The sequence below is a fragment of the Ursus americanus genome, chromosome 15, assembly GCF_024610735.1.
Source record: "Ursus americanus isolate L20-20 chromosome 15, mUrsAme1.1.p, whole genome shotgun sequence".
Classification (NCBI taxonomy): Eukaryota; Metazoa; Chordata; class Mammalia; order Carnivora; family Ursidae; genus Ursus; species Ursus americanus.
Window position 1 is genome coordinate 9,594,397 of NC_142141.1, and position 23,741 is coordinate 9,618,137.

Below are 23,741 nucleotides of genomic sequence, written 5' to 3' on the forward strand. Positions count from 1 at the left end.
CCCGTTGGCGGGAGCTCTGAATTTTCCTGTGACCTCAAGAGGGCAAGCAGCAGCTGTAACCTCACCTTTGCCTCCAGATGGCATTGTTGCCACATCATCGTTTCCTGGTAAGCCGGTCCTTATCCCATTGTTAAAGGTGTGTCCATCTGCCGGCTGCAGTTGCCAGTTGAGTCCGAGCAGATGCATGGCTGCAGGAGAGACAAAGTAATGAAAATATGAATAGATAATTCAGCAATGCACATGTCAAGGGGGAGCGCCAGGTGCCTCTTCCAAGTGATTGCCTTTTAAGGAAGCTGCAGTGCAAAACCGGCTTACCTCAGGCCCTGGAGATTAGCTAAATGCAGAAAGCAAGTAGACCTGGGTGGTTAGGACTCCTCTCCCTGTGCTTCTGTTCATGGCCTTAGGGGAGAGGATCCCGGATGAGCAGGTGGGAGAAACCCTCGTTCAGACCTTCTGAATGGTGCTACCAAGGAGGGGGAAATGCCCCTTTGGAATCACCATCAAGGATTCTCTCCATCATGTCCAGCGTCTCCCACACCGCGGACATGGTTGTTTTTAGCCTGGTGGTCGGGCCTGGGGCGGGGGAGGGGGCATTGGCAAGGATTGTTTCGCCTGAACTACTCAAAACGAGGCTATGCAAGTGGGACCTGTCTGCCGGTGTGGCCGTGGCTCCGCTGGGTTAGCAACGCAGCAGGTAGCGTCAGACCCACCCAGAAGCTTACCTTTCCATCCCAAGCTTTCTAACTGTTTCTGCTGCTAAGTGGATACCATTCAGCCCACTGTGGAAAGAGCTTGGGGGTGGTGCTGGAACAGGGTCCTTTCCCAAAAATATTACGGTGACACTGTCTTCTCTCTTACACCCCGCACCCACACCCGCACTTCACCACAGGCTGGAATGAGCCAGAGTGCCGAGGCGCGGTGCTAAGGAGGCGAGCCTGTCTGTCGGACGCTTGCTTTACTTCCCTGTGCACCGCACACCTCCAAACTCAAACTGCCTTCCTCCCGGTCTTCCTTGGCACCCTGTGCCAGCTCCCCACTTCCCAGGGGCTTTAGCAAGCTCAATTCACCCCATCTCCCATGGTTCTGGGTGAGCTGTGCTCGTGAGGACTTGGAGTGAAAGGCAAATCCCAAACACCTGTATTCTTTCAAAGTCCCTAGCTCAGAAATATGCTTCATTTGCAAGTAAATCAGGAGTTCATTCCCCTGCACATTGCCCATTCAAACAATAACGCAGGCACCGTGTCTGTCTGGCGTTTCAGCCGGACCCAGGTGGATGCTGTGGCTATGGTTCCCGCACTGCAGGAGAGAAAGGGCTGTTGACAGGGAAAGGTTCTGAGTATGACGCGGGATGGGAGAAACAATTAACCACAGGAAACGCAATTAACAATGCTTAGGAAATTGTTCACACAGCAATTAATTCTGCATGCCTACCACCACTTAAAGTCAGGCTGCATTCTATTAAGGTTAAAAACCTATCTTCAAACAATACAGCTCAGATTGATGGCCACAGATGAACGTGCCAGGGCGTATGTCTGCTTTTTTCCCTTACATACTTCCCCATCTCAGAACCACATTTTTGTCCCCCCCCCATACATTACTTTGAAGTGCAAGGCAACTCTTTGAGATGATAAACACTAATAAGAATAAGTGACATTTACTGTACACTTTCCGTCAAGGTAACACCTAATTTTCTCCTGCAGTTTATCCGTTATATGTAGGTCACTCACTTGAAGAGACCGGATTCTATTGCCTCAAATAATGACATATTTTCACTGTACAGAGGTCAGGAAATGAGAACTAATCGTGGCTGCTTCAAGATAACGATAGCTTCTGATTTGTAATTACCAGGTGAAGGAAGCCAAGGAATTAGCTATTTTAAAATGATTCCTTTTTTTAATGTCGCTGTTGGGTTCTTGGGGCTTGCCTGGAGCCCGCCCGCTGCTGCCGTGGAGGCGTGGTTCTTTCACGGAGGATCTCCCTGTGTTTTAGGACAGACACGGACAGGTACTGCAGGGACAGCTGGGGCTCGGACCTAACAAAGCTCTGATCTTTGCATCTACGGAAGGAAGCGGTGGGTCTATCAGGCAAGAATGGCGACTTCCTCAGTGCCCCATCGGTGTGAAATCTCTTTTCAAAGCCGTTCCCCTCTTCTAATACTCCATCTTGGCCCTCCAAGGTGAAGAACATACTGCGACCATCAACTCTGAGAGGACAGCAACAGACAATACCCTCATCTCACTGTGCAGAACCAGGGCGTTCATGAAACTGTGTTCTGTTTTCCAAGATGCTCGCCCTTCCCTTTTTGTTTTGGGTTCCATACCATCTCTTTATTAAAAAATAAAAAAAAAATGTATTCTGAGAACAAGACGACTAGAGATGGGGTGAGAAGGGTTAGGGTCAGAGTATACAAGTAACTGCTCAGACAGCTCCCAGAAGTGAAAAGAAAAATAAGAAAGGGAGAGGGAGATGGGAAAAGGGGAAAAGCCAAATCTGCTGAGCGTAAGCTCTGTCGTCCCAGCAGAAGTGAGGCAACAAAAATGAAACTCAAGTTCGGGCATATTTTCTGTTGTTGAATTGAACGTTAAGTAAATAAGTGAGAATTATATCAGGGGTATTACCACCTTCTTTTGTTGTTTTTGGGAGGGAGGCTGAAGTAGGCTTTTGTTTGTTTTTTTTTTTTTTCTTCCTCCTTGATCAGATATTCCTTCTCTCTTACTTGAATAAGAAAATGAGAATATCTTTCCGGCCTACGGGGATGGACTAAAGTGTCCTTAGGATAAAGACTCAGGGGAGCTGTGAAGTAAATGAGTTTCCTGACTAATGAGAAATCTGTTTCTCATTCTGCTACCGAGTTGCTCTATGGCTGGGGCTGACAAATCCATCTCTCCGTCCATCTCTCCCTTTACTTTCTGACAAGGTTTCCCTTTCCAGGTGGAATAATGGCTACTGAGGGCCCGGGAGAGGTCAGGCATCCACAACACCTCTGGAGATCTAGCAGAGGGTCTCGAATCTAGAAGACACCCCATACACGTTTATTAGAATGGATGATGACACACGGGGGCAGGTAAGAGGGGTCGGACTGCAGGACATTATACTCTCACAGATCAAAACCACATAGTACAGAGCGGTGAAGGGTGGCGCACAGCAGTGCTGGCAGCAACAGGGGCCAGTGTGCACAGAGGAGGGTCTCTCAACACCTGCTGCCGGTCCCTGAACCCTTTCTCTGGCCAGCACTGTAGGAGACGCTCTGCAAATATGATCTTCATCAAGATTCACGGCTTCCATTCACGTTGGTACTGTCCTAATCCCTGCTTCATAGAGGAAGAAACTGTTGACAATGACGTTTGATCACTCAGGGATTTCAGAATCAACGGAAGACGACAGGGTCAAGAGGTTATCTGCTCCATAGTTCATGGTGATCTGGGTACAAATTCTGGTTTGCAGTGGGGTCTCAGCAAACCTTGTTTCTTTCTTGAAACTCATGGCTGATGAATGACCGTCTTCTGTATTCAGCACCCCTTCATGAAGGGGTTCTGTCTCCTCATCATGTTAGATTCCGATGTGGCCACATGACCCGGCAGCACACACTCTGTATGCCTTTCTGCCCTCTGTCACGTGGTCAGCTATGGTTCAGTCTTGAGTGAAGAAAACATGGCTCAGGGCCATGGCGGACCCGTGAGAGGACACAGCATGAGTGAAGAAATAAACTGATAGTACTACAAGCCGCTAGGAGTTTGGGGTTCTTTGATTTAACAGCATAGCTGAGACTTCCCTGACTGAGACGTTCACTTACCACAGCACCCACTTACCTATGGGATGGACGTTCCACGACCCTCTCCCCCTCACCCCTGTGGATGCCTAAAACTGCAGACAGTACCAAACCCTGCATACACACCTATGATTAAGTTTAATCTATAAATTAGGCACAGTAAGAGATTATAATGGTAACTAATAATAAATTATAATGGTAATTAATAACTAGAACGATTATAAAAATACACTGTAATAAAAGTTATGTGAATGTGGTCTCCCTTTCTCAAAGTATCTCACTGTGCTGTCCTCACCCTCCTTCCTGCGATGGTATGAGCCAGTGAAATGTCTACGTGACGAGACGATGGGAGGCAAATGGCGCGGGCACTGTGACATCGCATTAAGCCACTACTGACCTTCTGACCACACATCAGAAGGAGCATCATCTGCTTCCAGACCACAGTTGACCACGGGTAACTGAACCTCCGAGAGCAAAACTGCACATAAAGACTACTGTGTAAGTAGAGTAAGACCTTCCAGACATCTGTGCATTCATTCCTTCAAGTTCTTTATTTATTCCATCAGGATCCTTCTAAAACCAGCCAGGAACGTTAGGACCGCTCCGTACTTGGGGTCACTACATTTGCTTCTCTGAACAGCAACAACACAAATAGCTCTTTAAATATTATGTCATAAAATAGCCAGCTGCGATCCACTCTGATTCAGACTTAGAAAGTCTCAAGAGTTTGGGTGAACGCAGCCTCATCAACTTATATTTTCTCCAGTGAGACACCTTGGATGCAGTGGGGTGGTCCCTTCTCTCACCCCCCACCAATGCTCTAACAGCTCATCCCCAAAAGGTCCTGCTCAGACCATCCTAGGGTCAGAAGTGAAATGAGTTTGGGAGGTCCTCTCCCTCATGTGACTCACCCCCACTGACAGCCAAAACACACAATTTATCATGATTTGGCAGGCTCTGCTCCAGAGAGACCCTCCGATGGAACAATGGGGCTCCATGGGTCAGCAAGGATGGAACAGGGAAAAGCTCCAAGTGGAAGTTCGTGTAATCCAGGTGGCAGCTGGGAAATCAGCCACTAAAAACATGACAGGCAGCCAAGCACTGCAAGTATCCCTCTGGCTAATTGGAGAAAACTTTCATCAAGTGCTGAACATGAACTAAGGCAGGATGGACAGACCACACACAGATCCCAGATTTCAGCAAGATAATCAACAGACCCACTTGGAGTTGGGGTGGTACTTCCTTCGCGAGGCGGCCTGTGTTTGTGCCAGAGGGGCTCTAAGAGAAATACTCCGAGGGGACCAAGTGAAAATTAAGGGGGAGGGGTCGGTTGCAGGTAAGAGAATCCCCGGCCACCGCAGGACAGGGGATGTAAGGCCCTGAAAAGTGGCAGCTGGAAATGGGGGCTGTCTGAAATAGTAATTAGGGTATGTGTGGGCCCTGCTGGGTGCCACTTAGAAGCTTCCATGTTCATTGGCTAGCCGAGGATCAACCTGACAAGAGAGTCAATCAATATGTCAGCAGCGCTTCCCAGAGAGCTGCTCAGCCCCTGCTTGTCAAAGAGGGCAAACACGGGCGCCACGGATGCTCTGTGTTTGCTGAGCAGGCCTCCAGGAGCAGGGGTATCTTTAAAGATCAGGCTTGTCGATACATAACCGGAGGAAGAGATTGGGCCTTCCCTTTGAAAATGGAAGGCTGGAGGCCAAGCAGAGCTTACGAAGTGGGAGGAGGGAGCCTTGCCTGTTGGGTCTTGGGGCTCAGCACATGGCCAGATTCACCAGATTCACGAGGGCCTTAGAAATGATGGCAAAGGTCCTTTGGAGACCAGGTAGGCTGGGACTCCCTGCCCCCTCCCCCGCAGCAGCCAATTTGGACAACAGTGCCAGGACTCCCAGGGGAAGTGGAGCCAATTCCAAAAGTGCCACTGCTGAGAGCAGAGAACCACAGTGGATAATCAGGGCTGAGATGCACAAGTGCTCACCCCGCACTTGCACAGGCAATCTGCAAAGGCACTTTCGCAAGCCATAGTGCAAATTAACACATGCAAATGAGCCTGCTCAATGATGACGGTGACAATTAACATTTATGTTGGCAATGTGCCAGGTGTTGGGCTAATTATGTTAACCCCATCATTTATTCATCACTTATCATTCGGCAAATGTTTATTGAGCACCTACTGTGTGTTAGGTGTGTTCTAGGTTCTAGGAATAAAGCAGTTAATGAAAAGAGTTCCTTGCTCTCACGGAACTTACATTCTAGTGGGAGACATAGAAACTACACACACCAGTGAAAAGTAGAGCATGAGTAGGGTTGGGGCTGCCAGGGCATCCCCGGGGGGTAATTGAAGTGTTTTTGTTCAGGTGTAGACTGGTCAAGGATGGTGTCTGTGATAGGTAACGCTTAAGCCAAGGCCCAGAGGAAGTGAGAAAGCAATTTATCACATCTGGGGGACCATGTTTGAGGTTGGAGTGGGGTCACTGGGAAAGGAGAGTACAGGGTGGTCGGGAAGGTGGGTGGTCGGGAAGGTGGGTGGTGGGGAAGGTGGGTCGTGGAGAAGGTGGTGGTGGGGACTGGGTGCCCCTGGAGGGACTTTGCCTTGTATCTTGGTGAGATCTGATGACAATGGAAGATTCTAAAGAGGGTGAAAGCCCATTTATTTCCATTCTCACTCTGTGATGTGGTAATGTAATCTACATTTTCTAGATAAGGAAACTGAAGCTTAGGGAGGTTAGTGACTTGCCCAAGATGACACAGCCAGTGTGAAATCTGGAATTTAAACCCAGACACGTGTAACTGCAGAGTCAGAGCTCCCAAGCCCCGTAGTGTCCTGCTAGTGACTTATTGAGTCCTCACTGGAGGCCGTCAGGCCCTGAATTCACTACGTAGCCAAGACTGAACAGGGCGGTGGCTACAGAATTCTGCTTACCAAATATTGTCAGGGCTCCCTCAGCAACAGACACCTCCCTTTGTAAGCAGTCATTAGTCCTCTAATAAATCTGTCCTTGGTCAGCGACCGGCTTGCTATTTAACTTCAAGGAATTGCGAATGTCAATAGGAAATAAATCTGTTTGGCAACCTCAGTTTGCAGTCAGGCAGGCTAACGATCAATATGCTTGGTGACTTTCTCCTTGGTCAGTTTGCTTATCATCCTTTGGGGATGTGGGAGACTACGGTGCCTTCTCCTCCAAGAGGAGGGGGCCCACTGCAGAGGATTAATGGTATCTTTTTTAGGAATGCTGTCAGTGTCAAAATTACCTTCTGCCTAAAAGAAGAGATAGAAACAAAACCATGTGGGATAACATTCTCGGAAATGCCTTAAGTCTTAAAGGAGTTTAAAAAATTTAAATCTAAAGGAGTTAAAAAAAAATCCCTTTCAGACCACTGCCTTGGTGAAGTGATTTCTCTTATTCTCCCCTCCCCCCAATGTATTGCAATACACTGAATGGAATGAATTTTCAAAGCACTGCGGGGAAGTTATGCCCACAAATGCCCACAAATCCCTTTACTAGTAATGGGATTTGTGTACCTATCTCCCAAGAATGCTCTGAAAAGTTACTTGCCTGTGTCCAACTTCCAGCTTCCAAAATGGTTACAAAGCTCCCGGCCCAGGAATGACACAGAAGAGGAAGGCGGGGGGTCATAGATAGGATACCAGAGTCCTGCTAAGGACCACTGGAAATGAGAAGGGGCTTTGGAGAAATACACCTGCATTCACACTTGTATCTGCACTCTCTTATCTTTCAGCCATGGTGCTAAAACAGGGATTTTGTGTCTGCTTCCTGATTCTAGTCCCTCACAAAAGCAGGGAGGCTTTCTGTCCCTTCCTGCATGTCTGCCATGAGAACAAGGTGACAGTTGCGTGAGGCAGCTCTGAGACCAGGGAGCAGTGTGTTCTCGAGACAAGAAGAATCCACATGGAGGGACTGGTGCATTAATCTATTCTCATGACAGGCTCGGGATAGTACAGCAAGTGGGAAGTGGTACGAGATTAATCAATTCCTGTGTTTGGAGGAAACAAATGGGGCTCCTTGCAGCTTCAGGATGCATGCGTCCCCCCCCCCCCCTCCCCAGCCGGGCTAACTCCCACCCCTGGGGGCCCCTTACACCCGCTGCTGTGGTGGGTGCGCTGCAGGGGGCGACTCCAGAGTCGCCATGGGGGTGTGGTGGCTGGAGTGCTCAGGTGACCTCTAACAAGGCCCTTTGCTCTCAGCATCACCAGGCTGATCGATACGTAAGACAGACATACACGCTCACAGCCACTGTCTTTTCCTTGTGCAGAGTCTCCAGGAATGTACCCTGGAGGACTGGCGATGCTGGTCAGGCGTCCCATTGTCCACTGAGCCAGCTTATCCTCGGGCAGATAAACACACGCCCGGAGCCATGCACCACACAGGCGATCATTTCCCACCCAGACTACCCCTTTCCTGCTGCTATTTTTCCCAGGAAAGAAATAAAATAAAAGCCTTTCTTTCTCTAAGAAAGGACCCATGTGATCAACATACCTTTAGAGAATGATAATATCGGTAGGTTTTATTCAGCAAATAAATCATGGTCTTGGATTTTAAGAGCTTTTGTGAGAGCTAAACACATCCCCACAATGCACACACATACACCTAAATGCATCTTTCTTCTCCCTCCGAAGCTTGTCATTCAGTGTTGACAACCCAAACAATATTTGTCTTTCTTTAAAGAACAGCAACCAGCAGCCCTGTTAAAGAGGGGGCCGGTCCGCAAGACTACTTACTACAAAGGAAAGGGAATGCAGGCTGCACGCGGTATGTGGCCACCGGAATCACAGGAAGCAGACATTATGAATGTTTTAGAGGATAAGATGTCATATCGATTGGTAGACGTGCAATGTGTGCTGGAACAAAGAGGGGGAACTCTCCCGTGAAAAACAGGCTTCACAAGAGGCAGTGGGCAGGGGGGGTCAGGGAGGTGGCAATTAGGACACTGGCCATACTCCTAGGACATGTTGCCTCCCTTGGTTGCAGGAAAGAAGGAAAGGTGCTTCTGGATTCATTCCCCTTCCTCAGTCCCAGGCAGCTCCCATCAGACTGCTTCCAGTGAGCCCTCTGATGGAAGTCTGGAGCCTCCAGACAAGCAGCCTGAAACTGGCAGCAAAGCCAGGGGTGCCTTGGGGAAAGGGGAAAAGAGGAACCATCTCCCTATCCTGGGTCTTTGAGAGAACAGACTCACTCCCATCACGGTTCAAATCTCTACGCCACTATTCATAAGCAGATGACCTTGTGCAAACGAATTGACCTCTCTGAGCTTCAACTTTCCTCAGCTAGAATAAAAAGTGAGCATTTTTGGAAAGTACTGGCTCAGTGTCTGACATTGGGTTAAGACCTTTACGTGCATTACTATCTTATTTACCCTTTGCAAAAAGCCTAGAGTAGTTACTATTATTATTCCCAATGTGTCTCACTTTTTGCTGGGTCTTGGGTCATTTTGTCACTACAACGAAAGCATCGTGACTAATATTTAATTGAGCCCTCCGTGTGTGCCAGGCACCAATTTTATCAGTTGTGTCTATTAATTTCCCATTTTGCAGATGAAGACATTGAGGCTCAGAGAGCTGGAGTAACATGCAGCTGGTAAGTGGTAGAGGTGGGACTTGAACTTGAGCGTGACACCTAACGCCTGAGCGCTGCCCCGTTTCAGCTCACAGGAGGACAAGTGTCAGCCCAACTCCAAGTACCAGTGAAGACGGGGGAATGTATATTCATCTAGATACTCTTCCCGCATGTGCCTGCATCCCCTTTCAGAGAAACTTTTTTGGCTTCTTTTTCTGCATCACATCAGGATGGCAGAGCCACAGTCATGATGGGCTCAAAGGTCATCTGGTCTGGACCTTGTACAGATGTGACCTTGAGCCTCACTGAGCTGAAATGACTTGCCCAGGGCCAATGACTGGCTAAGCCAGGATTTGAACCTTGGTCTCCTGATTGACTGGTGCTCTCTCTACTGTCCTTTTCCATGTCCTTGAAGACAGAGAATTCTGAGGCCTGTGTGCAATGCAATTCCTTATCAGAGAAAATGAGGGGACTGCAGCGAAGCCTCCTTCTCTCCCTCGTTTAAGGTTTTTATTACTGCTATTTGCTAGGGATGAGCAAAAACAACCCGTTTATAAACTAGTCAACAAAAGGGGCATCACGATCCTTCCCGATCCTGACCTCATTACATTGGGCTTCTATGACAAATTACTTCTACTGCAAAAGCTCATTCACAACAAGAATCTAAAATCACCATTTTTCTAATTCCACCTGGTCCAAGGACGCCATGGTCGATATAGACACGGCTCCCTCCTGCATGTGAAGTTGGCAATATTTCAGGAGTGAGAAATGAGTTAAAGAAATAAGGACGCTGAGCAAATCCTGTATGTAATTCTCATGTCAATTCGGTCATTTGTTCAGCAAAGCCAAATTAGGCACACGGGGAGGCTGCCAGTGTTCCTTTCAATTTTTAATTTTTGACATGGTTCTCTCAAGGATTTTTTTTTTTTTAACTCAGAAATAAGAAATCTTGTATTAGCAAATTGGGCTTGATCTTTCTCTTAACTGGTTTTTTAGTCAGGTGGATTTTACATGCCTACCCTGAAACATTTTAGACTTGATTCTAATGGAAAGAAACACTACATTAAAAAATTAGTTCTATCTCTCAGAGCCTGGTGACATGGTGGGAAATAAAAATCCCAGGAATATGGTAGTCCTGGTCCTCTGATATGTTTAACATCAACATGGTCAACTTCTTACTAAGAGAGCGCTTATCTGGAAGAAAAAAAAAAAGGATACCTCCTTTTTGGAATGCAAGCCACCTGTATCCATAAAAAAACCCCACATTTTCATCTGCAATTAGATAAATGACACAATTAGACTTATTTTGAGTTTGTGACAATTTACTTAATAGAGCTAATTTCAGGGGTTTTATGTGACACTCAAGTCCCACACATTTCTTTCCTGCTAAAGGTACATATTTCTCTCAACAGGTAGCAACATTGTAACTGCTGTGGCACTTCTGGCTTATACAAAGCACTGTGATGACAGCAGAAAGACGTTCGACATTGTTCATTGTTAACCTCCTTCCTCTCTTTGGCTTGTGCTCCCCCTACCCCCCGATCTCTGGAAGATCCCAATCCAGGTACAACCTAATTCACCTACAGGTGGGGGCTGGCGTCTCCTCTGATACCAGCCTGGGAGAGAGATTCTCCCCGACCTGCATGTTCAGAGCTCAAGAAAGATGAACGCAATTGTGAAGTTCCCCTACCTGTCTTTATTACTTAGCTCTTTCAGCTTTAAGTTTCTAACTGTGTTCCCTACTGGTCTTATCGGATTTCAGCGCCTCTTTAATACAGGACACTAATGAGGTAGGTACTTTCTTATCCCTATTTTACAGATAAAGGACTGAGGCTTATTGCAGACATACGATATGCCCAGGGTCGAGAGGCGCTGGTTATGGCTGTTGTAAACATCTTGTTACATCTGGCAACTCTACTGAGTTCCCCTAGTTAGGGCTAATTCTCAGAGGCACCACGGTCCTTCTGCAGCCCCAGGAACAGGCTCCTAACCAGTGTCCTCAGATCCTCTGAGCTTTGCTCCAGAACTGTCAGAAAGAACTGTTCAAGGGAACCACAGTTGGTTCTCTGGTTCTCGACTCAGAATGTCATTTGCATTCTACTTCTGATCCAACAGAAATAGAACATAAGCCACATATGTCATTTAAAATTTTCTAGTAACCACATTAATAAGTAAAAACAAATTTAACACTATGTTTGGGAACCCAATACATTCAAAATATTATCAGTTCAATATGCATCTAACCTAACAATTATTAATGAGGTAGTTTACTTTTATTTTTTATTTTTTGTACTATGTCTTCTAAATCTGGTTTGTGTTTTATACTTAGGGCCTATCCCAACACAGATGCTAACTCTTCAATGGTATGGTTAAAATGAAATGTGGTCCTTCTGAAACAATAAAAGTGTGTTAAGTAGAAAAATATTTTCTTCTGCTTCAGTTTCAAAATTTAAATTAATTACAACTAAATAAAACGAAAAATTCAGTTCTTCAGTCACTCTGAGCAAGTTTCAAGTGCTCAGTAGCCATATGTGGCTATTGGATAGAGTAGTTCTAGACTACTGTGGCTTAGTCGGGTTCTCCCAGGCTCATCTCCTCCTCCGTGCTCCCAGGATATTTTGTATCCACATCTCTCACAGCATTTATGGCTTTAGATGGTAATGCCTTATTTACTGATCAACCTGCTTCTCCCCCACCAACCTCTGGGTGGGGAGCACCTTGACGGGGGAGAGCAAATCTTCATCCCTCTGTTTTGAATTTGCCCCAGCAACCAGCAACCAGGTCTAAACACAGTGGTGTTCAAGAAATATTTCCTGAATGAAACAATGGTTTGAAAACTTGTGTTTAAAAACATCCAATTAACCGAGGTCTTACGGTGTGCCAGGCTCAGAGGAATAACGCTAATAGTAATCATCAATACCTATAGAATTCTTAGGCTGTGTCAGGCTCTCAATTACCACCTGCTTTTGAGGCATTTCTCACTGGATCACTACCCCCTGCCCCCAATAACCTTCGGAAGTAGGAACTATTATTCCCATTTTCCAGACTGGGAAACTGAGGCTTAGAGAGACACCTTGCCCACTCTCACGCAGCTGCTAAGTGCCAGAGCCGGGCATATGCAGACGGATCTGCACCCCTGCTGGGGTCTCCCTCACTTCAGTCTTCAAGGACCACGTTCATGATTCTTACGAAATCTGAGCTCCCAGTGTACGATCACGTCCTTACGACACTTAAAAATCTAACCTATGTAGCCTCATCCCCAAATAGCATCTGTGAAATAAAACACTTGCTGTAGTTATAAGCCTTTGTGATACATTAAAGTAAACATAACTATTGAAATCAAGCCAATTGCCCACACACCACACAAGGTTATCCTCTGTGTGTGCTGCTAGCGGGATGCCTACCGTACTTTGGGAAACGTGAACTTACAACGTTTGTCTCTCTGTCCCCATACGGCAAGCATGATTTGTGTCTTCTGTCCACTACGGTGGTCTAACAAAGGAGTAGCTGCAGAGGACAGGCTGGAAGGAAGGTCCCCATGCCTGTGTCGTATGTCTAGCTGTATAAATGCAAAATACAAGCCACGTCACAGAAGACCTAAACCCCCATCCCTCCCACCTTGTGGGTTTTTCTTCACTTCTTCAGGGCCAGAGGCCAAACACTGCTTCAGGGAGGCTGCCTCCATGGGGTCAGTGCTTCCTGCTGAGCGCTCTCCTGCCTTAGGCTAGGGGATGCCAAGCGAGTCTGGCATCTGCTAGAATCCAAGAGTGCCACCCTCCCCACCTGCCTTCTAGCCAGTCCTGTGGGGGAAAGGTCTCCGTAGCCCGCACTACCACAGATGCGTTCCTGGGCATCTCAGCTTCTACTTCACTCATAAATTCACCAGCAGCCACTGAGCACCTCAGACACTGCACAGACCTCGTAACAGCCAACACTAATACGGTGCTCACTGCGTGCTAGACACTGTTCTAGAAACTCTAAATATGTAGACATGAGAGTGTCATGTTTGGTAGATCGACTATTGTAGAATACCAGTGACTTTACATGGTCTAATTTAAATATACTAATCACTTAATACAACAGCTCTAGAGACAAGTACTTTTATTATACCCGTTTATAGCTGAAGAAACTATGGGAGAGAGACTGAGGAACTTGCTCCATTCTGTCAATAGTGGGAGAGCTGGGTTTTGAACTTGGGGACCCGGGCTCGGAGCTCTTAACTGCCATGCTTTCTGCCTTTTACAAAACAAGTGTCAAAAAAAGAATGCTGTCTTGTACCTGAAGGCTGGACTCTACATCTCAGGCACATGGGGTAAAGCACACTTTCCTGGAAACAAGAGCGTGATGACTAGAGCAGTTCTGGAAACAGGCAGACTTGGCTTCAAATCCAGGTCGAGGTCCTTGCCCTCATTCTCTGTGGGTCTCTGGGAAAGTGTGCTTTTTGTGTTTTGATCTCTCAAACCCTCACTTCCCTGATCTGCAAAACAGGAATGTTAAAACTCCCTCCCTCACGGGGCGGGGGGGGGGGGGGGCTGGGGTTTGTCCCACAAAATGAAACAAAGCAGGCAAAGCACTTAGCTCAGCAGGACACAGAGTTAAGCACTCAACCAGCAACAGTGGTTCTGTGGACTGGTCAGAAATAACGATGGATGCCCCTCTGGAGACAAGCATCGTTCAGATTCCAGATCGCTAGGTTCCGAGCAAAGAGTCTGTTCCGAAACTGGAGATGGCCCGCCTTCTGAATTAAAACTACAGAATCCGTGTAGGAAAACAGGGCTCATGTCCTCCAGGCTCATTTTATGGAAGAGGTTCCAGAGACCCAGAGGGGTTAAATACCTTGGCAGGGAGGCCATGCATCATTTTTGAGAAGCACAGATCCCTGATCCCATTCGCTTCCACCTTACTGCACTGACCTGAAGCTGTCCTTTTGGAGTGATGCTTTCAAGAGGAGCCTCAGACCTGCTGACCTGAATCATGTATTTCGTGCACGTGCGATGTCACTGGCAACACCAAGCGGTGGTTGGGAGGTGCAGTAGGGGTGGGAAAGGGAACTCTTAATGATTTCCACCAACCTTCTCCAAAGCAACCACAAATATACAGTCTAAGTAAAACCAGTGTGTTTCGTATGCTAATGTAGCTTCCAGAAAAGCCCGCAAACCTCCCTTTCTCTACTGAGATTGCCACCTTGAATCCTCTATGTTAATATTCTAGAGAGCCACTACATAAAAACACATTAAATGGCAATATTTTCTGCATTTAACCTGATATCTGCAAATTCAGGGAGCTCAAGTGATGAGTCTTGACACTGTAACAGCACAAAAGCATGTGCCGCGTGGGAGAGCTGTGTTAATAATCATTTCCTCATTTATTCTGTGCCCGGTGCTCAGCTAGGTTCTGGGCATGCAGGAATGACCAGGGCGCTGCTGCCCTCAAAAAGCTCACAGTCCAGGCCAGCGGTTTCAGGCTGTGGTCCCCCATTCCCCGAGAACTTGTTAGAAATGCAAATTACTGGGCCGCACTCCAGACCAGCAAATCAGAAACTTCATCAGGGGTGGGGCCCAGGTATCTATGGATCAAGAGCCCTGTAGGTGATTCTGGGGAATGCTCAGGTCTGAGCACCACAGGTCTTGTGTGAAGCAAGGCTGACAGCAGTTAGGGAAAAGGAACATGAAGGCAAGGGACATGCTCCCCTTGTCTATTTCCATGAGCGCAGAGAAGGTGAGCGAGCCCAGACCCCTCCCTCCTGGTGCACTAGGTCTCTGCCCCCATGCGCAGGATGTCAGAGACAGTCCGGAAGACGTAATATGGGAAAGAGACATCCAAGCCAGGATGGAAAGATGGAAAAAATGCCAGACCCAGACTTGGGCCAAAGCGAAGCATGTCTGCTCTCCTTCCAGTACCTGCTCTGTGTCCCTTCTGCCTGCCTGAGATGACCAGTTATGAGACAGGCTTGCTGCCACCTCCCAACTCAGCAGTGCCACTTGTATGAATGCTTTCCCGTCACACTGGAAGCTTCCTGGACTCCCATCCGATTCTCTCAGAGCTGTGCTTCCCAAACTATCAGCCACTTCAATAAAACTTAAATCTGTTGGAACTTGATATATGATTTCATCCATAGCCCTCCCTATAACAACTGCACATTTTCTACCACTGATGGATGTGTAATTATAGAGGAGATTAATGATTTCAGCCAAACATATAAACTCTAAGGGTGGAAATTTTAGGCATGAAGCCACGTAGGGCAGGGGAGATTTTTCTAGAGAGCAGGTATTTTGGACAGCAGGTCTGAGATGGCAAGAGGGGCAGGCTCCCCCTCTGCTCACTGATCAGCCCTGGCCGTGGAGGTGCTGATGACTGGTAGATGGGCCTTGGGGGATCTCTGCTCCGTTTGGCAGAATGACTCCATCCCCTTCCCTGCTATCAGGCTCAGAGCCACCCAAAACCAGATGATCCACTGGCGTAGCTGTGGTGGGGGCATCTTATTGTAAATACCTGTCTGTAAGCACTGCCAGGGCAAGGTGCTTTTGTCTGTAGTCCATGAGGCTGAACTCAGGAGTTTGAGCTATGTATGAGCTTAGGACCATTAGGGATTAGCGTGACCTGGCTTGAGTAGAAAAGGGAAATTACTGCAACGCTGTGCAGATAGCTCATGGAAGTAAAGGAGTAGCTGGCCAATCAAGCCCTGTCTTTCTTCTCTGTCAATCGGCTTTCTCCATGAGGTGGGAACAACGGCCACCAAAGAAAAGAGCACTTCATTTTTTTAATTCACTTATAGATATCCTAGGCAAGGACTCTGGTGGTCTTGGCTGGGGGTCATCACCTTCTTTGGGCCAGTGGCTGTGGCCCGCAAGGAAAGATAACACTGTGCTGGGGGCAAGGTCTGACTGCAAGGAGACATGAAGAGTGTTGAGTACGGACCCGACTGCCAAGCAAAGGTGCCAGATTAAGCCAATAAAAATACAAGATGCCAGTTACATGTGAATTTCCCATGCAATATTTGGGACATACTTAAACTAAAAGCATTATTTGTTGTTCGTATGAAACTCAAATTCACCTGGGCATCCCACACTGAATCTGCCAACCCCGTCACCAAGGGAACTGATGTGAGTCATTCAGGTTCCCCATGTTGTGTCTACCGCAAGTTGTTTAGCACCATGAAGAAATATAGAGTTCTTTCTAGAGGAAAGCACTGTCCATGCCCAGACGTACCCCTAAGCCCCTTCTCCACCATGTGCTGGGATGGCTCTCTGCCCAGATGAGAATCTGTAGCAGGCATCTCAACTTTCCGAAGTGTCAAAATTGCCTGACTCTTTGCTCTGTATAGTACAAGGGTTACTCTTTTTATTAACCACACGGATTCCTGGGTGGGACTTAAGGAATTAATCAGAAAATTCAACTAGGATCAAATTGTGATTCCACTCTTGCCAAAGCTCCTGGAGACATCTGATATGGAGAAAGTCAGCATGAGGCTAACTAGCTGGTCGGTGCCCATCTCTGAGGCTCGGCGTTGGTTCCTTCCTCTTGGCAGGCTCACTACAACCAGTTTGTAAGGTCTACTCCTCCTCAGTCTCGGCTAAAAATCTGGAACCTGAAGATCTCTGCAAGCTCCATTTTTGCCAACGGTGTTGATTCGTATAAGCATTTACTAAACTGGCTCTGCAGTCAAGGCACAGCCATTTTTTCTCTTCCTTCTGGAAGGAAGTTTATTACACAAAGTAATAGGTGATGTCTCCTCACTACCACATAAATCTGCTATAGTACCTGTGTGTTCAACTTCTTAGACAGCAAGAACAAACAATGGTTACTGAAACATTCCACACAGAGGAAAACAATAAACCAGAAACAAGGGCAAAACAACAAACAAAACTTATACGGAGATTTATTCTCTGCTAGAATATTTAACACAAGATAGAGCCATCCAAAGCTCAAGTTCTACTTTATTTCCTAAAGTAGGAAAACCAAACATTTCAATTTTAGTTTTCTTTAGACAACACTTTCTTATTCTGGTGATCGGGGGTGAATTTTTCAGCACCAAGTCTCCAGGAAAGAACTTGGACCCAACCAAGCTCTGATTTAGGACACACAAAGCTAGTGCAGGGGCAAGGTCAGTTCTAGGCAAGGTGTGCAGCCAAGCAACTTTCCCTTTGTGTTCTCCAATCTGTTCACAGAAGGGATGGTGCCTGAAAAACTTTGTGTAAATTCCATGACAGTTTTAGTGAAGTAAAAAGCCGGTCTACTGGCCTCTCGGCAGCATGTTTGGATTTAAGGAGAAGACTGTATTTCTTTCTTCTGGGAAAGCCCATGCACTTAGAATCAACTCCTTAATGAAGTGCCAGTGATCTCAGAGTTGACCTTCAATGTCCTTTCCACACAGCCTGTGCTTCATGCCATGGTCAGGAGCCAGCTCTCATCGGGTGAGGGTGACTTGGCTTTCTATAGACTTTCTGGGAAATGTGCTCCAGGGTCATCTCATGTGTGTGCATGTGTGTGTATGTGTGTACGTGTGTGTGTGTGTGTGGTGTAATTTCCTGGCAAGTGCATATGTGACTACTTTGTCCATGGGAGGGATTATTTTAATAAGTGGCTTTAGCTGATTAGTTTATTTTTGCTGAGATGGTCCCATTTCACACTCCTAATTTGATACCCTTATTTCATATAGAAGCTGGAAGCTTGACTGATCCTTGAATGGGTGCTGAGTGGTTCTATTTGGGCGTACTGCTGTATATTCTGGAAGGGTAATGATTAAGAATGTCCTGTTCACTACTGTACACCCAGAACCTAGCACAGTAAAAAGGCTTCTTTAGCTCCTTCCTTTTCCCGAGCACTGTGCAAAGAGCTACTTAAGAACTATCTCATTGACTCTTCACGAAACCCCTATAAAACAAGAACTACTATTGGGCTCATTTTATAAGGAGGAAACTGAGTCATGGGGAGAGACTAAGTATGCTGCCTCTGCTCACGTAGCTCGTAAGCAGAATGAGTGGGATCTGATCTTGAGCAGTCTGCATTCTGGAGCCCGTGCTCTCACTGTGCACCACAGCATAAATGCTTCATAAATTAGTGAGTAAGTGGATGACTAGTAAGTGTGAGATTAAAGGGCTTGGTGACAAAACCATGGTTTTTACCCTCAGTTGGCAGGCCCAGAATGCACATAAAATACTCTGAAAGCACCGTCCATTTCTGCTCACCGTCCTTTCGACTCAAGTGTGTGACCTTCCGTTTCTGCCGCTGGTCACTCCGACGTCACCCTTCCAAATGTGTGTTATTCTTACTGTTCTAGTACCTGAGCTCCCTGCTACGGGACTGCCGACTGCTCACCTCCACGTCGGTGGATAAATGTTTAGGGGGACACAGCTTCTGACTGCTATTTGCATTTCCAGAGGGGTCCTCAGCATTCACAGGAACTGTAGGCCAAACCCCCTGGTGAAGGGACACACTTCTTATTAACGTAGCTACCCTGCCCACAGATCCCCAAGAGGCCCACCTGCTTTTACCCCTAGAGAAGAGCCAAGAAATATAAAAGATCCAAACTGCAATCATTCTCCAGTAGTCAACGAGACTACTCTGATTTAGAAGTTGGTTTTTTGTTGTTGTCGTTCTCAGTTTACTAATCCACTCCCCATCACAGCCTGGGGAGGGGAGTATCACGGCCGCCCTCTGAGCTGAGATGGGAGCTGTCTCGATAACAGGGAGATCAAATCCCAACCTCAAGACTCACTGGTTAATTAAGCCTTCATTGCTGGATAATGTTACTCATTGTGGCAGTTATTCTAGTTTAAACAACTTCTGGGTGGTCTCTTCATGTTCAAAAACTTGCCTCCATCTTTTCACGTGTGATTTATACAAATAAGTCTTGAATGGTGGAATTTCTGCCAACCCACAGGACACGTGCTTCTCTAATTCTAAACCAAGAAGACAGCCTACTTGATCCACAAATTTGTTTGCTCTTTGTAACTCATGGCTAGTCAAGAGACAAGAGAACATGGAAGAAAAGTTGACCTGTATTCTACTCTGCTCCCCAATCAAACCCCATAGACCCAATACTCAGGCTTCTTTTTGCCACAGAGATTCCGATTTTCAGTTCCCATTGGAGGTATCTAGTGTTCTCACTGTCACATCATCTGTTCTCGTCCACTGCCCATGGGGAAGAATTACCCAAAACAAAACACACGGAAAAAAACAAAAAACAAAAAAGCAAAACAAAAAGCAAAAAAAAAAAAAAAAAAAAGGAAAAGAAGAAGGATTGTACTTTCCAAACCAATTTCCAGGAATTGCTTCTAAAGACAAATGTCAAACACTTTTCCACTTTAATCACTTTCAAAACTTTTAATGAATCTTCTCTTTTAAACAAATAATGCCATTAGCATGGATGCTATGCAAATGAAATGCAGGGCCTGTATTTGTTTGGCTTCCTTGAAATTGTTTCAGAAACCTGATCACATCAAATATTTTTCAGTTTATGCAAAACAGAACCTCTCAATACGTTTTTTTGAAGAGTATGTAGTTTTTCATTTGCATGTTGGTCCCAAGTGGTAAATTTACACTTTGAATGTAGGATTAACAAATTTCCATGTCTGAACTGCATTTTGAAACTTAATCAGAAAGAAGTTACTCTCAGATGCCAAGAGCTTTAAGAATCTGAAATCGAATGACCTTAAAAGTACCCGGATGCCGGAGTTTAGCACGCAGATGGCATCCGGGAAACCTGTCTTCCCTTAGGAATGCCATTTTGGTAGTTACCTGTCTCACATGGAGTTCCCTCAAAGACGGATCTCGGGTCATCTTGGAGAACTCAGGGATGAGAATACACTCTCTGCAGCCAAAAAACCATTCAGATTCTGGGATCGGCGGATCTCCCTCTAAAGCCCCTTTCCAAACTGCTCTTTCTCCGTCTGGCGAGCAGGCCGGCCCGTGCGGCTCTCGCTGTCAGCGAGCAGCGTCGGGCGTGAGAGAGCTAGGCTTGCTCACACTCACTGTAGCATCAACTATTTTTTTCTTAATTGTCCTGAGATCCTAGAAAGGAAACAAGCGTCTGTGCTGACAGAGGAGCTCAGCGTGAACTCTCATTTTTCACATGGAGCTAATTAAAAACTGAAATTAGTTAAATATGGAAATGACACTTGCAAGCACTTTAGTAGAATTCTGGCAAAATCCCTCTGGAGTGCTGTGACATTACCTGCTGCTTCGAAACTCCCCAACTGAATTTCACAGTTAAAAGGCTGAGCAAAGGGAAAGTTATTATTGAGATTTCGGATTCAGAATGTGTCTGTAAAACTCCAAATTAAATTTCACGGCTGGCCCTTGAGTGGCTGGCGATATGTAACGCAGGCCAATGGAGTGGGCCGCTAACAATGTCCCTGCAAGCAGGCGCTCCAATTACCCCTCTTTAGGTATGGTACTGTGGGTGGTACGGTGCGACAATCAGAAGGCTAACGGATGTATTTCTCTTGGAATCTGACTCAAGGCGCTTCGCACACACACACATTCCGACCAAGAAGAGAGGCTGGACTCACGCAAGGCTGTTATAATGGGCCTGATTGTGAAAACGGAGCAGGTTTCTTAGGGGTAACCAGACACACTTTGTACGTATGAATTCTGCTCACAGGTTGTATGTGTGTACGTGTACATCAACGTGTATAAATGTGTACGTACATATATGTATGTATGTGTCTCCATCTATCTCCGTCTACATATGCCTACGTCTAATAGGCATTTCACAGTTTTTACTCATAATTGCAATACCCCATCATGAAGAAGGGAGCTCAAACAGCTTCCGTCTTAGGGGAAAGTGAGCATAAGCAGCCTTTCTAAATGGGCAATGGTGAAGAGGAACCTTCCAGAGTGGGTAGGAACAGCACCGTCCGGGCCACTACGTCCCCCTTAACAGGCAAAAGCAGCAGCATTTGCTCAGGGCAAATTACGGTGTTTGTCTAATCTGCATACAATTTAATTAAACCCGCCTACGTGTCTGATGGCCCTGGATCTGTGGCAGAGTATTTGGGAAGTCCAGGCACTCTCCAAACAACTGGAGTGTTGTGATTTTATTGTTTTTCTGACACCCCATCCATTTGCCCTTCAGGCATTCCCTCCCCCTGGACCCTGGCCACGACTGAGGCGGGCACCGCCGCGTCCCTGCCTGGGCAGGCCAGTGCGAGGAGCCCGCTCGTGCCAAAGCCAGCCCCGCTCCGTGAGTCGGCTGGCAGGGAGCCGTCGGCGGGCTGGGCTGCCAGGAAGAGTTCTCTGGCAGCTCCGGCGCTCATCTTCCCATCGCACGCGGGCTTTGCTAGTCCGAGGCCTGGAAATCATTGCGGCTTACCCAGCTGGATGGGTGGAACGCCGCAGCTGTACCATCAGGCTGGCTTATTTTTATTGAATTTTGAATATCCAATTTCAAAGCAATTCAAATGAATTTGCCCAAGGCCTCGGATCAGTGTGGCTGCTGACACTCTCTGCAGTAGGGTTTCGAAGTTCATATTTCTAAACAAAGGCAAGATTACAGAAGCTTTCCTTGTCAGGACCAGCGCCTCTAAAGCACCCTCTCTACCAACTCTATTAGGTCCCATGCTGACAGCAGCGAAAGCCGTTCTGCTAATCCAGGTCCCTCACTAGTCAGGCTGTGGTGGGCAAGCAAACTTTCTCCGCTGACGGAAGGAAGAGAGGGGAGTGCGGTGGGGGATGTCTAATGGGACGCAAAAGGATGCAGGACACAGAGGCTGGCATGCGCAGGGTTGCTGACAGAGCGCGGGCTGGATAGAGAAGATGCGCACAAGTATGGCCCTGAGCAGGCCCAGTGCGCAGAGGTGACCTCAAGGTCAAATTGTGCCCCCACATCCTGCCCTTCGAGATGGCAAATAAACACAGAGAAACCCTATCCACGCTCAAAGGTAACCGAAGTGACACGGGGAACCCTTCCCCTCCTGGAGTCTCTCCTCCAGCTCCAGAAATCTGTCTTCCCTCACCACCCCCCCTCCATTCTAAGCCTGCTACACCAGTGCCTGGAAGGCATGGCTTTTAAATGCACAAAACGAAACATAACTCCCGAGGTAGAAGACTGCAGAGTTGTGGAGAAAAACGGGCTTCCTGAGAAAAAGCCCCTCGGGCACCTCCAGCCCGGGGAGGCTCCACGTTCCTAGCACAACCCGCTCTCATTCCTTCCAGTATGACTTGGGAGACATTTAGGGCTTGGCACTCACTGAAAACTGTTTTTAAGAAGCCTTGGGATGAGACCAATTCAATAACTACTGGTGTTCACAATCTGTGAACTCCACCCCTTAGGGGTTAAAAAAGAACCAAACAAACCCTGAGAGCAAAGAGCAAATGGGGACTTGAGGACTGGGAGGGACCCCACCATCACCTTCCCAGGAGCAGGGCACCTGTCGGCTCTTGCTCAGCAGCGCACCCCAGCGCCAGCAGCGTGCCGGGCCGTGAGGAGGTTCTCACTGAATGTTTGTGTCTTAGGTCACCCGGGGTGCAATGTGGGTTTCAGAGTCAGAAAGACTCCTGATAGGGCCACCATTTTAACTGACCCATAGCATTGGATAAATTCCCAACTATAAAATGTCTTTAACAATAGTACCTGCTACATAGGATTGTTTTAAAGATGAGATGAGATGTAATAATAAAAAAAAATTTAAAAAAAAGTAAAGATGAGATGAGAAGGGGCGCCTGGGTGGCTCAGTCTGTTAAACGTCTGACTTCGGTTCAGGTCATGATCTCAGGGTCCTGAATTGAACCCCTGCATGGAACCTCCGTGTGAACACCCCCCCCCCATGGAACCCTGCCTCAGGCTCCCACCTCAGTGGGGAGTCTACCCCTCCCCCTCCCTCTGCTTTGGCACCCCTCCCCCGCTCTTTCTCTCTCTCTCTCATATAAATAAAATCTTTAAAAAAATAGAGATGAGAAAATGAACAGAAAAGCTACCATTTCAAAGGGGTAGACGTCAAGCCCTTCCTTTCTATGTATCCAACTGGATGAGTCACAAATCTTTGTACTTGATAATGTACGTTCCCTCTGCATCCTTCTATGGAGGCTGCCTTTTAAACAGGAAAGAAATTCAAACATGTAGGAGAACCTCTGTTTTTGAAAAATTTTGTAGTCCTTCAAAAGAGATTATTTTGTCTGCTCGATGCCGTATCTCTTGCGAACCTCAAGTGTATGCCGTAAATGAAGGAGCCGCGATTTTCCTTAAAGGACTAGTTCTATAGACTCGGACACAGAGTAAAGACACAGAAGCCGAAACGTAAAATAAATAGCACCAGGATAAAGCAAAAATCCCGAAGATCGAAGTAAAGGAAGGTTGCAGATGTCAAGAACCCAATGGCTGGAGGGGGCTGGGGGAGCTGGGTAGATGCTTCCAGAAACCAGAGGTAAGAACAGATACCCACAGGTCACAC

The 23,741-nt window shown here is 46.9% G+C and overlaps 1 protein-coding gene across 1 annotated transcript in view; it reads right to left on the reverse strand.

The window, feature by feature from the left end:
- TENM2 (teneurin transmembrane protein 2) overlaps window positions 1–23,741 on the reverse strand; it is a 524,046-nt gene that overhangs the window by 208,401 nt on the left and 291,904 nt on the right. Inside the window, exon 5 of the mRNA XM_045792137.2 lies at window positions 66–188. Coding sequence (XP_045648093.2) covers window positions 66–188 — 123 coding nt within the window. The remainder of the gene's footprint in view (window positions 1–65; window positions 189–23,741) is intronic.